Consider the following 14934-nt stretch of genomic DNA (forward strand, 5'->3'; position numbering starts at 1 on the left):
TGTCAAGCTAGGCAGATAACTGCTGTTTTGGGGACCTGAACAAGATACTAAAGATGGTTAAGAAAACTCCAGCTCATGTGATTAGATACTGTGGGGCCAAATCAGTGCTCAGAAGAGTTTCTCTAGGACCAGTGAGTTTCTTCAATAGTCTGGGTTACCTGGAAATGAGAATTATGGAACAGCAAATGTTAGGCATTTGTACCAGTAGTACACTCTTGTGCATTGCAGGGAGATGGGGCAGAGGCATTAGATGGCCTTGAATTGTCCTAGCTTGCATAGCTCATTTGTAATGCTACACAGTGGCATTATCATCCTCATTTTACAAGGCTGAGCTCAGAGAGATTAGATCACTCGCCAGCATTTCATAGAGTTGAGAAGTGGTAGTGCCAGGATTTGACCTAGACCTGTTTGCGAAGTATAGTATCTTTCTACTCTGTTATATTCTTCCTTTTGTAGGAATAATCAAAAAATATATAGTGTTTGCCTTCAGGGAATATTTAATAAAAAAGCACTCACTGGTAAACCAATTTTCTTTTGATGTTTCCATCATGTTTGATGATGTTTCTTGCATTTATCACAAAACCTTCTGGTCATGAGGGAGCTGTGGAGAGCTTCTAAACAGGCAGATCTTTCTGGAGTTGGGATAGGGAAGGGAGAGGCTGGGAATGAGGGGGTAATTTTCACTGAGGAAAGGTAAGCTAATATAAGGGAAATGAGAACTTGCTTCAGACAGGATTTAGTGGCAGAGTAAGAAGTAGCAGTGGGAGAGTGGAAGACAACCAGCATGGAGGAGGAATCTCAAGTGAAATGGAAAGGGATGCATGGGCATAGACTTGCCCTTCACTTGCTCACTTCCCTTCAGCCAAGGGAGTATGTGTTGATTATCTAACTTCGCAGGTATCAAGCACCGAGCTACATGCTGAAAACTCAAAGAGGAATATGCAGGGGAAACATGACCATTAGTCTAACTAAAGAGTATTGTGGACATTATTGGTCACCTTTCTTCCTTCCCCTTTCTATAAATATCTGAACCTTCCAGCCATGAAATCTTAGCCAATCATGACTCTCATCTCTTGCAAAAGTGACTGGTATAAGAATAGGCAGCAGTCTTTCACAGATTCAATCAGAGGAAGCTAGAGCTTTTGTCTGCTGGTGAGGTGGAAAGAAATCTTTTCATCAGGATAGCAATAAGGAAACTTGTGCTAGGATCAGTAGCAATCCTTCTGATACCATGAAGGAATTAATCTGGATTAACCCATTGTCAAGAGAAACACAGAGAAATGAAGCCCTAATAATCTTTGAAACTTTGGACCAAATGAAACTTGATGTGTGCATGTCTGTCTGTTTTCATTTATGTGTATCCATACATTCCAGTTTCAGTTGGATTTTCCTCAACATGGAGAAAAAATATAATCATTTTCAGGATACATCAGAATAGATCATCATCCCAATGTTATATGGTGAGTGCTATAAAATAACTAAGAACAGAATGACAGGGGATTTTACAGGAGAGGTACTGATCCCAGTAGTGGGGCATAGGGAGGGATTTCAAGGAAATGCTGGCTTAGCTGTTTTGAAGGATGAACTAGAATTAGGTGGGGGAAGGAGATCCAGGTAGAGGGCTCAGCATGAGTGGAGGTTCAAAGGCAGGAACTACATAATGCTTGTGGGGAACATCAAAGGGTAAAATGCAATTTGTGGAGGAGCTTCAGTCTCCCCCTGTAGATGGAAAGGATTGAGACAGGGATCCAAGCAGGGCAGTGATGTATCTAGATTTGCAAGTGGCTGAATGGGAAGGATAAAATCAGAGGCAAGACTGGAGGCAGGGAGCTCAGTGTGTGGAGGACCATTTATTCACAGTCAGATGCCCAATGCTGCCAGACAATCGCATACAATGAATGAGAAGAAAAACAAACACAGTTGCGATCATTGAGGAGGTTACTGTTGCTTGGGATTGATGTAAATGTTCAGGTAAAAGCTAGAATGGAACAGTGTCTCTGGATGGTGACTGGTAGAGACATTGGAAGACATCAAATTTTTAATAGAACTGTACCTTATTTATTCCCAATACAGCCTAATTTAAAATGATTAATCATTTTCATACATTCAAAACTGCTATTCGATTTCTGTTTATAGGGATCACATGGGGTACATTCAGCAGTGACTATTTCTATTCCATTATTCCATATTGAACATGGAATTCTTATTCGTGGTTACTCTCATATAAAGTTTACTTCTGACTCTGGGCAGACAAAAGGATTGTTAGCTCTGGGGTCAAAGTGGTATCCAACCCTAATGGATTGGTGGTGGCTGCATGTAGGGCAGTGATAAGAAAATGTTAAGATCACTCAGATTGATTTTTGATGTCTGCTGGGCACAGGCAAAGTCTGATGGCAATCCTGACTGTGTATTTGCTCACCTGGCCTTAGTCCACTGTTTGTTTTGCTCACTATCTGATAAAATGATGATGACTTTGTTTTCATATATTTGAATACTATATCCTCATCTGGAAACATAAGTGTAATCAATGGAAAATAACTGAAATATGATCAGTGGTAACTGACAAAAAGCCCATAAACGATTCTTATTAAAAACTCTTTTAACTCATTAACATACACTTCTCCTTAAATGCTCAACTCTCTAACACAATTGAGTCTAAGATAAATACAGTTATGAGCACCTCTTTATTCATGAGAATCTGTTCATGTTCAAGAACCATCAGCTAAATGGAATGGCTGCTATTATGAAAATACTATTTGAAGGAACAATTATTTTATTTAGAAAAATACAAGACATACACGTATCACACACAATTTCCTTCAGCTGCAGGTTTTTTTCTTGTAAGTAATTTTTAGATACCCTATGAAATAGTATCTTCTGTAATATTTTATATTTTAAAGAGAAACAAAGGTAATTCTAATGACACGTAGCACCTCACTAACCAAAGACATGCAACAATTGCAGGCTTTCTGTGTGTGTTCTTTGCTTATTCTTACACCAAACAGCAGCCACAGGCACTGTGAAGGTGCAGGATACAGATAAATAGATTTATTTATCAATGCTCGGATGAATTTCTGTTGGGGTTCATGGTGGGTGTTTCTGAGGTAGGTATAAAAGTGAGGACCTGTGTGACACTGTGTGACACTGGTCTCATAACTAATTGGGTGACTGCGAGCAGGCAGTGGTCTCTGAGTGATGAGGAGAGTCCACACGCCAAGTGTTGAGCTTGAAGGGAAATGAAAAGATGAGCAGAGCAGTTCTGCCTTGTGCCGGAACTTAGGCTGAATTTCTGGCCTTAGGGATAGCAGACTCAGCCAGTCAGCATAACCAGGAATTCCCTTGATCCTTCTAGGAGAGCATTCTGTGTGGGTAGGAAGACAAGGCAAGCAGGGTCAGCGTGTTATTTAATTTCATGATCCCTGGTGTGTGTAGGAGGCTGATGGAATAGCATGGAGTTAGAACACCTTGAGTTTGAATCCTGGATCATCAAAGAACAGCTTACCACTGTAGGAAAGATGTTTAAACTCCGTGAGCCTCACTTTACTAATATTTAAAGTGGCAGAAAATGAAAGGGCAATGCAATAATAGAATATTCTACATAAAGTACCTGAAACAGCATTTGTAATGCAGTGGGCACTCCATAACCAGGATCAACCTAAACTCGTTCAGTGGTGGTGAAGATCCCAAAATACCCTAAGGCATAAGGATGCAGTGGTGGGCAAGCAAGAAGTTGAGATCAAAGTCCGTTAATACATTATTTTTGTCCCTATGTTGTAAAAGCATATCAGGCACAGAGCTAAATTCCAAGGAGTTGAAGACAGCGTTTGTCCTCCACATTGGAGGTGGTGGGGAGTATCTGGCCTGCAGGCCCATGGGTCCCACAACATCATTTATTCTGGAACTGCCCAGGTAATCACAGGCAGTACTTGAAATTCAATGTCTATAGTAGGTTAATTTAAGTTGATTATTTTGCATGGCCTGTAAATGATGTTATAAGTATCCAAATGACCCTCGGGGGAAAAAAAGTTTCCCCATCCCTGTATGGTTCTTTGTGCCTTTAGGGCTCCAAGCATTTGTTATGAGACTCTTACAATTTTATTATGATTATTGTCACTTAAAACGAACAAAAAGGAAGATACACAAGTGTTGTGTGTGAGTGGCAGAAGTCAGGAAAGGCTTTGTGCAGATGTGATCTATGATTCTCCCTGAAAACTCTGAGTTTGGTCTTAAAATTATACCCTCTTCAGTTGCATTTTGTAGCAGCAGGCAAGGAAGCTGGGCAGCCAAGCTTACAGTCCTTGCATCTCATAGAGTAGCGCCAGGTATCTCAGATGACAGCCGGGTCCCTGCTGCTCCAACCAGGGCTTCAAAGCCAGCCCTGCTTTGGTTAGAAATAAGGCGATTATCCCGTCTGAAATGAGGTGGCAGAGGTAATCACGCATCTGAGGCTTTCTTGTCTGTCTAGTGCTCACCAGGTCTTTTCACACCCCCACCTTTGCTGTGTGCACCGAAAACCTTTTGCTTTTTGGTTACTTGTGCTTTAGAAGTTCTCTCCCCAACCACTTCTCGGAATGGAAATTTAATCTTCAAAACTGTTCTGCACTGCTGGCCCCAGAATTAAAAGCAAGCACCTTCAATGGGGAAATTAAATTTATTTGATATACCTGTACATGTATAAAATTGGATCCCGCACCCATTTGGTTTGCAGGCTTGCATAAAATGCTTTTAGCTATATTCTGTGCCTAATACCTAATTCGCTGCTGAAAGGGGGCCAACCTCAAAGACCTTGTCTCCTACTGATCCAGAGCAAGGTGATCATTAGCTGAGAGCGGGCGTCCTTTTCGCTTAGAGCTGCTCCCCATGCACTCACTGTAATCCGCAGCTGAGGAGTCTTCCTTGGGGAACTAAATATCCAGTTGACTGAATTTTCATTAAAAAAAGAAAGAAAGCGATATACCCAAGGGGGAAGATACTTCAATTATAAATATCTATATTTCATTTTACAGTCTCCTCTCTGAGGCTTCCTGGTCGGTGCTGCCTGGGTGTTAGAGGGTAGGACTTCAGGTTTGCATTTGCAGGGACTTTGGCTTGAAGGAGAGGCCAGGTGAAGTTAGATTTGTCCTGGGCTCCTCCTCATGTTCTGCAATTTAGCGCCTAAGGAAACAGCACACGTGTTTTCTTCCCTGTGCTCAATGAGTGAGGATGCCTCGGTGCCTAACAAGAGATGAAGACTGGGACAAACAGAGAGGGAATGTGGACTGGCTGCCTGGATGGAGGTGCCCTCACAGAGAAGTCTGTATGCTGATCTGGTTGGATCCCCTCCTAGGCCAGGCCAGTCCTTACTCCATGCCACAGAAAGCTGCCTGATGAGCAGTCATTGGCACTCCCCGCTCAGCTCAGCAGCCTCTTCGGCTGCCTGTGGTTGCTTCCTTCTTCATCTTGCCCCCTCATTCTATCTTCCTCTCTTGCTTTTCTCATTTCCTTCTCTGCCTCCTTCCCTCCTTTCTCACCCTGCTTATTCCTTCTTATTCTCTCTTTTCTCTGCCTTCCTTCTTCTACTTTCTCTCCCTCTTCTCCATGCCGTGCTACTTCTTTCACTTTCCAAATATTGGCTGATCGTCTGCTATTGACAGTGAGTGTACCAGGCACTGGGAACCCACTGGTGGCCAAGCAGTCTCCATCCTTAAACTGGAATCTGAGCCAAGCCTTTTGGGGGTAAGGCAAATTCCATGTTTCATCCTCTGTGGGACCATTGCTGCTCTGCTGAGTGTGGCAGTGAGGTGGGCAGAAGAAATGAAGGACCCCACCTAGAGAGGATCAGAGCCAAATCTGGGTATTTCATAGACAGTATGGATGGGGGAGACATGGCAGCCCTTTAGGGAGCCACAGAATGTCCAATGTGCCTTGGTGAGAGATGTGAGTCTCCCTGGCTATTTCTTTGAGAAGCAGCTAGAGATGACACACTCCCCAATATACCTAATCCTAGTCTGGCAAAATTAAGTTGAGTGAGTGTGGTCCATAGTTCAGCCAGAATTCCCATGAAAAGACTGGGCAGTATTAATGCTCCCTAAGTCCTCTGTTACACAACTCAGTTTTCTCAGTTCCAAAAAAGGAAGAGTGGTAATACATATTTTGTACCATTTCAATGTATATCATTAAATAAATTATCTACAGAAAACTATGTTAAACTTTAATGTTTTGTGTTATGTATTACTTCTAAATAGAATGTTCTACTTTTTTCTTGTTTTAACATTTAGGGATACATTCATACTGAAACTCTTTATATCTCAGGACCTAGCAAGTTTCCATGTACACAGCAGGCCACCAGTGTATCTTTGATAACATTGCTGATGATGTAGGTATTTTAGGAAGCTTACGCTCCTGATTTTGCTTCTTCTGGGGTGAGAACACATGGTGCTGATACATTCTCTGGGCATGGCATAATCAACAATCTTTAGCATGTGTTCAGTTCAATGCATGAATAAATAATGAGTTAACCAAGTAACCTATGTCCCAACCAACACCAGGCCTCAGAAAAGGAAGACAACCTGATCAATGGATATAACACTACAACGCAACAGAAGGTGATTTATAGGAAACCAAAACCTACTTATTTTTAATTCCAAAATATTTATTGAGTACCTGTTATGCAGCATGAAGAAAGCACTCAGCATGAGAAATATAATTCTTGGGCTTGCAGTTTATAACTATACTTTCTATTTAAAAAGTCCTTACCTATTAAACATATCGCAAGGTTCTAATTGTATACTAGAAAGTTATTTCAAACATTTTTTAGATAAAGGTGAAGCTTAGGTGACATTGGCCATCACTAGTACGACAATAATCACACTTGAACCATAGACTCCTGCAAGTAAAATAGATTTTATCCAGGAGAAATTGGCTGCATCTGTTGTGGATAAAAGATGGAAGATAGAAAGGTGGGTGGTGGGAATGCGAGCCATTAACCGCTCATTTTGGAATATAACTAAGCTTTGAAAAATCATCCTGGAGTCAATTCGCCATATGTCAAGTATTCGACCCCGGTGGGTGTTTTCACCCTGGGGTCCTTCAGGCCAGGGTTGACAGGAGCGTGAAGAACAGTTGCAAAAGTGGCAGTGATGTAACACTTAATCTTCCCAATAGCCCGTTATCAGCGCTGCGGTCTCCTTGCTGGAAACAAGAAGGCTCCAGAGATTATGATTCATGCCACACGAAAAGACACAGTGAGGTATGTTGGAAGTGATCTTAAGCAATATCCCTATGTCCTCATCCATCTTGCCACACCAGGCTCTTTGGAGACAGTAATTAATAACATGTGCCTAAATTGTTTCCATTCTCTCTGTCCTGCGGCCTGCCTCCTTCCTCCCCTACTTTCGTCCCATGACAAATGAGTCAGGAGAGTCCCTCTTCCCTCCTAAATGATCACGCCGCATGACGGGCCTTTTCCTCACCCCAGTGCCCACTGCATGGCCTTGCTGTTCCTCAAACTCTGGCCACGTGGCTGAGACTTGTCCTTACTCAGTCTGCTCAGCCTATGCTTCTCCATCTTCCTAGGGCCCCTCTCATTCTCTGAGAGCCCCCTTGTTCCTCTCCCGGACTGATTCCGGAGAATGGGCAATTCTATTCTTAGTGTTCGCACTTGACTTTCTCATCTGTCTCCCTAAAATTACTAGTCCCCACTCTCTGGGGATTACAGATCTGGTATTTCTATTTCTTCCCTCTGGATTCTCCTATTTCTTCCTCAATGTATTCTCAATATCTTCTCTACATCCTAATTATGATGTGGCTCAATTCTGTTGATATGATATCTTTAGAATACTGACACCTGCACAAACTTTATTTTATTTATTTAGGGGGGGGAAGGGAGAGAAGATGAGGGAGAAAGAGAGGGATAAGGAGAGGCAGAAACTCTTCCATCACCTGGTTCACTTCCTAAATGCCCACAATTGCTGGGGCTGGGCCAGGCTGAAGCTAGGAGGCAGGAGTCTTCTAATCCAAGGTCTTTCGTGTAGGTGGCAGGAATACAGCTACTTGAGCTATCCCTGCTGCCTCTGAGGGTGTGCATTAGCATGGTAGAACCAACATAGGTGTTCCAATACGAGATGTGAGTAACCACTATGCCAAGGGCCTGCACCCCACACAAGCTTTAAATTAATAAACTCACAGAAGCACCTTCAAATCCAAGTTTAAGCTACATCATTGTGATGAAACCAGTATAGATGGGAGAACAGACTACCAAAGCAGGGAAAACAAGATATACATGAATCTAAAGAAAACTATTATGTGCCTTATCCTTTATTCCTTGTCTTCTAAAGAATATAGCTTATGCTCCATCCCCACTGTAAAAATATTAGGTGAATAGGATAAAAACCAAACAGAAATAAAGTCACCCTAAACACTATATTATGGGATAGCGATTGTTAACATTTTAATACCTTTTCTTTAGAATATTCCTGGATATAGTGGATACAAGAAAACACATAACTGTATATATGCACACATACACATATATGTTATTAGACATAGAACTTATTTTTATAACTGGGACAAATGTATGATTGGCCTACAGATTACAAATGGGTTATGTTTTAATAACTCCTCTTTACATTTGTATGAGAACATATTTCCTATTTGAAACAGCGTTATTCCTGGTATTGAGTTTCTTAGGCTAACCCTCAAAGATTAATTTAAGTATAAGAAGAATTTTGTTTAGGATAAATGGACGAAAGAGAATAAGAAAACCTGTTTTCCAATTTCAGTCCTGCCCCAGAGATAAAACCCTAGTAGAAGTCAAGTTTCATTTCAAAGTATGCAAGGCCAAAAAGAATGAAGTCCTGTTAAAAACAGTAACTCATATCTTAAAGACTTATAACACATTCTCTTATATGTAAATAACTAGTGTCTAGCAGTTCTTAATAAATAACAACAAAACGGGCAGCAGCAGCAGCATGACTGAACGTATCTGCTTAGCATATATGTTTATATGTTCTTCTCAGTCACAGAACACTTGGCTAGCTCAGAGAGGCTTCTGGGATACCTTGGATTCAAGCAGGTTGCAAAAATTCAACTGAAATTTAGTAGCTACACTGTTTCCTCTTCTCCCAAACCCCCTCATCCCTCTTTTCCTATGGTTACTAACCCTAAATGCCACCTGAGTTCAACTCATCTCCTACCACTCTGCTGCTTGCTCATACTCCAGACACAGGCCTCGAGATACTGTCCCAGACTGCGTTAATGATCCCACTAGAAAAGGCATCCAGAACCACAGACAGCTGCTCTTTGCGATCAGTGTAGACAAAACAAAGCTAAATATTCATCATGTCCCAAAGTCACTCGATGTAATTCTTGCTGTATTTGGATGAGACTTAAATGCCAGAGAAGTGATACTTCTCACCCAAAGCAGCCCAGGAATGATTTAATCAGACATCTTCTGCCAGGAAGATGGTTAAAAGCCACCATATTAAAAAGAACCATTAACCCAGCCCAACTAACTGGTGACCTATCTGAAATGTCAAGACAGCAGAACTCAAGAGACGCACAGAATTTTCCTGATTGTTGCCTTTTTGAAAATACAAATAGGTGCTTGTTATAGTCTAGGAATTTATCTTTCCAGGACCAGCTATTTTCTTGACTCTGGGCGAGTCAAACTGTCTTGATTTCTTCTATAGCTGTGCTCACAGAAGTGATCATATGAAACCTGCAGGTGCAAGTCATGGCATCCCTGTGTCCACTCAGTTCCGGGGACGCTCACAGGTTAGCCTGGATTTGGGTTGCAGCCCTGAGGATGATCTGCTCTCAGGATTGTGTCAGGTCTCTACTCCCAGGTAGAACCTGGCCAGACTTGGCCTGCTTTCTCAAGACAAGAATCACCATCTGGGAGCCTGTCACCACTAGGAACTGTTAAGACCGGGCATGACCTTGGAAGAATGCAGTCAGTCAAACATCATTCTTGTCCTAGTACTCAGAGCTCTATTGGACATGATCCCCTTTTTATTATATACAGAGCATTTTAAAATGAAATGCTTAGCCCTGACCTTGCTCATCATTCAGGTGAGTGTTCCACTGTGGGTTGCTTTATTCTGGCGTGAGGGATTATTCCTTGCTACAGCATCCAGAAATAGCCTAACAACCCAGACAAGTAAGCTGTTAGATATACCAGAGATTCTATCCGCTGGTGTCGGGCAGACACTGAGAGTCTTAACCTTTCTTTCTGTCCATTAAAAAACACAAGCGTTTGCAATGGAGGAAATAAAAGGAAGGGAATTTGTCCTAGGAGCTGGAATGTACTGGGCCATTCCCAATCAGTGACAGTAAAAGAGAACCCCACAGCAGAATAGGAAACAGGTTAAAGTTCAGTCATTTCATTTCCATCTCCCCTCTGGGACTATTACAGCTCCCTCTTTATCTGTGACATGAAAGATTAGCCTGTGCTTTTATTACAAACCACTTTCCTCATCTGAATTTTTGAAGTCCTTATCTTTGGCTTGTCACACCTTATGTGAGTTTTTTCATACTGGCAATTGAGAAGTTAGATGATACTTTCCATTAACACTTTTTTATTGCCTACCAGGTGCCTGGCACCATGACTCTATGCTAGGTGCGAATACATGGGATTATTCTACCTAAAACATCAAAGAACTTCTTATTGGCTTGTACCATCCCAGACTCTGGGTAGCCTCACAGGTCATAAAAATGATATATTACCCCATTTTAACTTCTAAATAAAAGCAGGAGTTAGGGGGGTAGTGAAAAAATAAAGAGTTAATTACTCTCCAAAATGTTCGTGTACAATTGGCAGGAGTGTTTGAATGATTATCAGACAGTCCATCAATCTATGACTCTACCCTGTATCAAGGATATTGGAAAGCTGATGTGGCCAACATCATAAAGGCCTGTTAGTAACAGTCATGAGGACACCACACTAATGTGGAAGAGACCCATAAGAGGAGAAGATGAGAATTGAAGAAAAGAAGGCTTCTGCATGGCTCAAATAAGTCAAGTTCATCTGCCAGGTTCCTGTACATCCAAGCTTAAACTCAGGGCTATGCATTCTCATCTTAGATGTGATATATGAAAGCTGGCTAGCCCCATTTTAAATACTCAGCAGATTAGAAGTAGCAAATTAGTATACTTCAGTGCTTATGGGTAAAGTGACAGCTGTCACCCACACAAGGAGAGTGGGAGGGAAAATAAAAATCATGAAACAAAGTCTAAAAAATACAGTTCACTTCAGACACAGGCAAACAATTCTAACATGTCTTTTTTTTTAAGATTTATTTATTTATTTGAAAGGCAGAGTTATACAGAGAGAGAAGAGGCAGAGAGAGAGAGAGAGAGAGAGAAAGAAAGAGAAAGTCTTCCATCCGATGGTTCACTTCCCAATTGGCCACAATGGCTGGAGCTGCTCCGATCCAAAGCCAGGAGCCAGGACCTTCTTCCTAGTCTCCCATGTGGGTGCAAGGGCCCAAGGACTTGGCCCATCCTCCACTGCTTTCCCAGGCCATAGCAGAGCGTTGGATGGTAAGTGGAGTAGCCGGGTCTCAAACCAGCTGCTTCAGGCCAGGGCATTAACCTGCTGTGCCACAGTGCCGGCCCACTAACATGTCTTAAAGACGTTAGGATTGTTACAGCTGGTACCCTCACCTAACAGTCCAGGTGCTCGTATATAACAGGTCAAGGGTGTGACTGTCATATTTTAGAAATATTTTCTAGGAATGCTTAAGATTGAAAAAGTATTTAATGCAGTGGTTTTCAATGAGATGACAATTTTGCCCTCCAAAGGCCATCTGCTAACGTCTGCAGGCATTGTTCAGTGGTGTAACTGGTGGTGGTGGTGTTGGGATTTACAGCAGCATCACTGGGCAAAGGCTAGAGTGCTGCAGGACATTCTACAATGCACAGTATAGGTCCTGATTTCAAAGAAGTATCTTGCCCTAAGTGTGCATAGTGCCAAGACTGAGAAACTGGACTTTAATGGAACACTGTTTAATTATCAGAAAAATTTACTTATGTGGCCCATTTCCATTCCTATTGATGTAGGAGAAGGAGGCATCCTTGCGTCTTATCTGTCAAGAACTCTTTACCTCTTTAATCTCATTTGATCTTCACAATAACTTCACAGGACAGTTGAGGGAAAAAGCATAACTCTGATGGTAAGGACAGGAAAAAAAAGAGAAACAGAAATGTTTCTAGTGATGAACAGATGTCCCGACTCCCCATCTTGTTCTTGTTGCATAACGCTACTGTTCTTGATACCTATTTATTTCTAGAAAAAAAAAAAAAGGAAGAATCAAAACTGTATCCATTGCTAATATATATCAAGCTGAATAATAAGAAATTAAAATAAAGATGTGGGACTTTGGTTCAGGTATAGTTCTTTGGTTCACTCATTCATTCATTCTCCAAATAGCTACTGAGCACCTGATGCACACCAAACAAGGATATTGGAAGGAGCTACAGCACAGTGGAGAACAAAGTAGACATCTCCTTGCCACAAGCTTATGGGTCAGAGGTCTCTCATACTTGGTTGGGCAACATGTGGTGGAAAGCCTGGGTAACATCTCCAACAATCAGAACAAAGCCTCATAACATCTCAGATCCATTCCCGTATTCTGTACCCTTTATGTTCCAGTCATGCTGATGCCTAAACAAGCTTTGTTGATGTCTGTGATCTGTATACTTCCATTTTCCCCTGCCCCTTGTTATATTCTTCTTCTTCTATTACTCAGAAAACTTGAACTTATCCTTTGAGATCCATAATAAATGTTCCCTAACCCTAGGACTAGTAGTTTTATTACCTGGACACCCACATTATTTTGTATATACTGGTGTAATGTTTATCACTATGGGTCAATAAAGTGTATCTACTATGTGCCGATCTCTTTACCCATTAGATTGAGCAGATTGAGGGATTCATAATTGTGCTGGACTCTTCTTTTTGTCCTTTCCAGTCCCATTCTCCACTTTTCCATCCTCCTCCATGCCCTGAGAGGAGAACCTCCAAACCTCATTGATGGGAGTCCATTCCCTCCATCTTCCAGGGGGATCAGCAGGAGTTCCAAGGGGTGGGAGAAGAGTGATGTTGGAGTTTGTCCTCTTTGACCACCTCCTTGGCAGGCCACCCTGACTTGCCTGCATCTTCTCAGAAATGGTCTTCTTCATACTGGCCCCTCCATTTGTTCATTTGGGTCACAGGGTGGGAAGGGCTCCCTGATGTTTGATCCCTGGGGACCCTTGTACCATCTCTTGTGGCTTTATCTAAGCCCAGTCCAGACACTGGCAGTTAGTCCCTTTGTGAAACTCTCAATGACACAATTTAACAGAGTTTTTCTTTCCTTTTGCAGGACTATAATCTTACTCATTTTAGTATTCTAGTGTCTAATAAAGAGCCTCGCCCAAAGCAGAGGCCCCATACATGTTTGCTAAGAGTGTAAATGGATGAATACAGATCTTACAATCACATTTCAGTCGATCTTAGAATCTTTTATTTGTTGAAAAAGCTGCTTTCATCAAAGGCTTCACTTTCCTCAGAAGTTGTGAATTATTTTTTTGAACTCAACTCAACATAGGACCTCTTATTAGCATTGCTGTTTTTGTCATTTTCAACTTTACAGGGAACAGAAATAAGGTGATGTCTGTACTTTCCCCTAGAGCATCCAACATTTCTTCTATTGAGTTCTTCATTACTAACCTCAACACAAAACAAAATCAAAGCATGAAACTTCCATCCTAAACAAGCCCTGGTCAGGAACTTTCCACCTCTGAGGAAAATATAATGACAGTCGGGCAGACAAGAAAGGAAAAAAATAAATTTGATGAGACTCTCATATTTCAGTGTTTCCAAAGTGAATATGACACATTAAATGAGCACCAAGCTCAAAGAAATTCCTCTGGAATTGGTTGGTAGCTGTGTTTACTAAGTTAGCAAGTGCCTGCAAGCAACAGGAGAATTGGTTTCAACTTAATGTGGCAACTAAGAAGACACATTATTTATATTTTTTTAGAGCTCTTATTGTCCCTGGTTACTATTTTCCATGGTTTCATGAATTGGTAGAGTCTATAGTAGTGATAGTTATTAACCTTTATAAAATTTTTGCAATAGGTGACAGGTTCTGCAACTTTTCCAAGCTTATCTTCCTAGCAATATTACCAGGTAGGTGGGAGAGTTACTATTCTATGGCTGGCAAGGCTGAACCTGGGGGAGGCTGGTATAGAGGCAGAATTTGAACTCAGTATAAGGGATCCTCAAAAAAATAATGAAAAATGATTACGAAAAAACTATGCATGAATTTCTATTTTTTTGGTGCCAAAATCAACTTATCTTTTAATTACATTTTCTATGAACTTTTTGGTGTACTCTTGTGGGTTGACTCAGATGTCTCAGGTTGCAATGGACCTTCTTTCTTCAATCAATAGCCTCTCAACCCCAGTATCAAGGAGAGTCAGGTGGATGCCTAGGAACTTTTGAATTTCAATCCTTTCTACACCAGTTCTTTTGGTGTGGAAGTGCTCAGATTTTCACATGGATCCAGGGAGAACAAGTCACTTAGCTCTGAGAATGGGTTTGGGATGATGTTAAGGAAGAAAAAGAGAGAGAGAATAAAAGAAAAGCAGTTTCACATATTTTCAAAGTTAAAGGGATTTCTACATGGTAATGAAACACAATTTACATTTCTGTTACTAATCTAAGAAACTTTCCCACAAAGAGAAAGAAAGCTGGGGACTCATGTTAACTTGACTGTCTTTTTAAATGTTACCTTAAACCTAATATATTACAAAGAAATCACCACATAGAACAGATGGAACAGCATACAGCAGATGTAGAGCCAAAGTCTAAATAGAGACAAACAATTCTTCAGTTAACAACAAGAAAATGAGGTGGCGGCACAGACAACACGGAAAAGCAGTTGACATGGAGAAAAGTTACTGGAAAAT

At 41.3% G+C, this 14934-nt stretch overlaps 1 protein-coding gene across 7 annotated transcripts in view; it reads right to left on the reverse strand.

Moving 5' to 3' along the window:
• Positions 1–14934, reverse strand: part of SAMD12 (sterile alpha motif domain containing 12) — a 490839-nt gene that overhangs the window by 54539 nt on the left and 421366 nt on the right. For 3 of the 7 annotated variants that reach the window (XR_016235908.1, XM_089335614.1, XM_089335618.1), the window contains exon 5: positions 11260–12265. The exons of the other annotated variants lie outside the window; for them this stretch is intronic. Coding sequence is in view for 2 of the 3 variants with exons in the window: in XM_089335614.1 (XP_089191740.1) it covers positions 12240–12265 (26 nt within the window). In the remaining variant the exon portion in view is untranslated. Of the gene's footprint in view, positions 1–11259; positions 12266–14934 lie in introns of those variants that run through there. 7 annotated transcript variants of the gene reach the window in all.

The sequence above is a fragment of the Oryctolagus cuniculus genome, chromosome 6 (assembly GCF_051225735.1).
Source record: "Oryctolagus cuniculus isolate XC-2025 breed Fujian yellow rabbit chromosome 6, ASM5122573v1, whole genome shotgun sequence".
Classification (NCBI taxonomy): Eukaryota; Metazoa; Chordata; class Mammalia; order Lagomorpha; family Leporidae; genus Oryctolagus; species Oryctolagus cuniculus.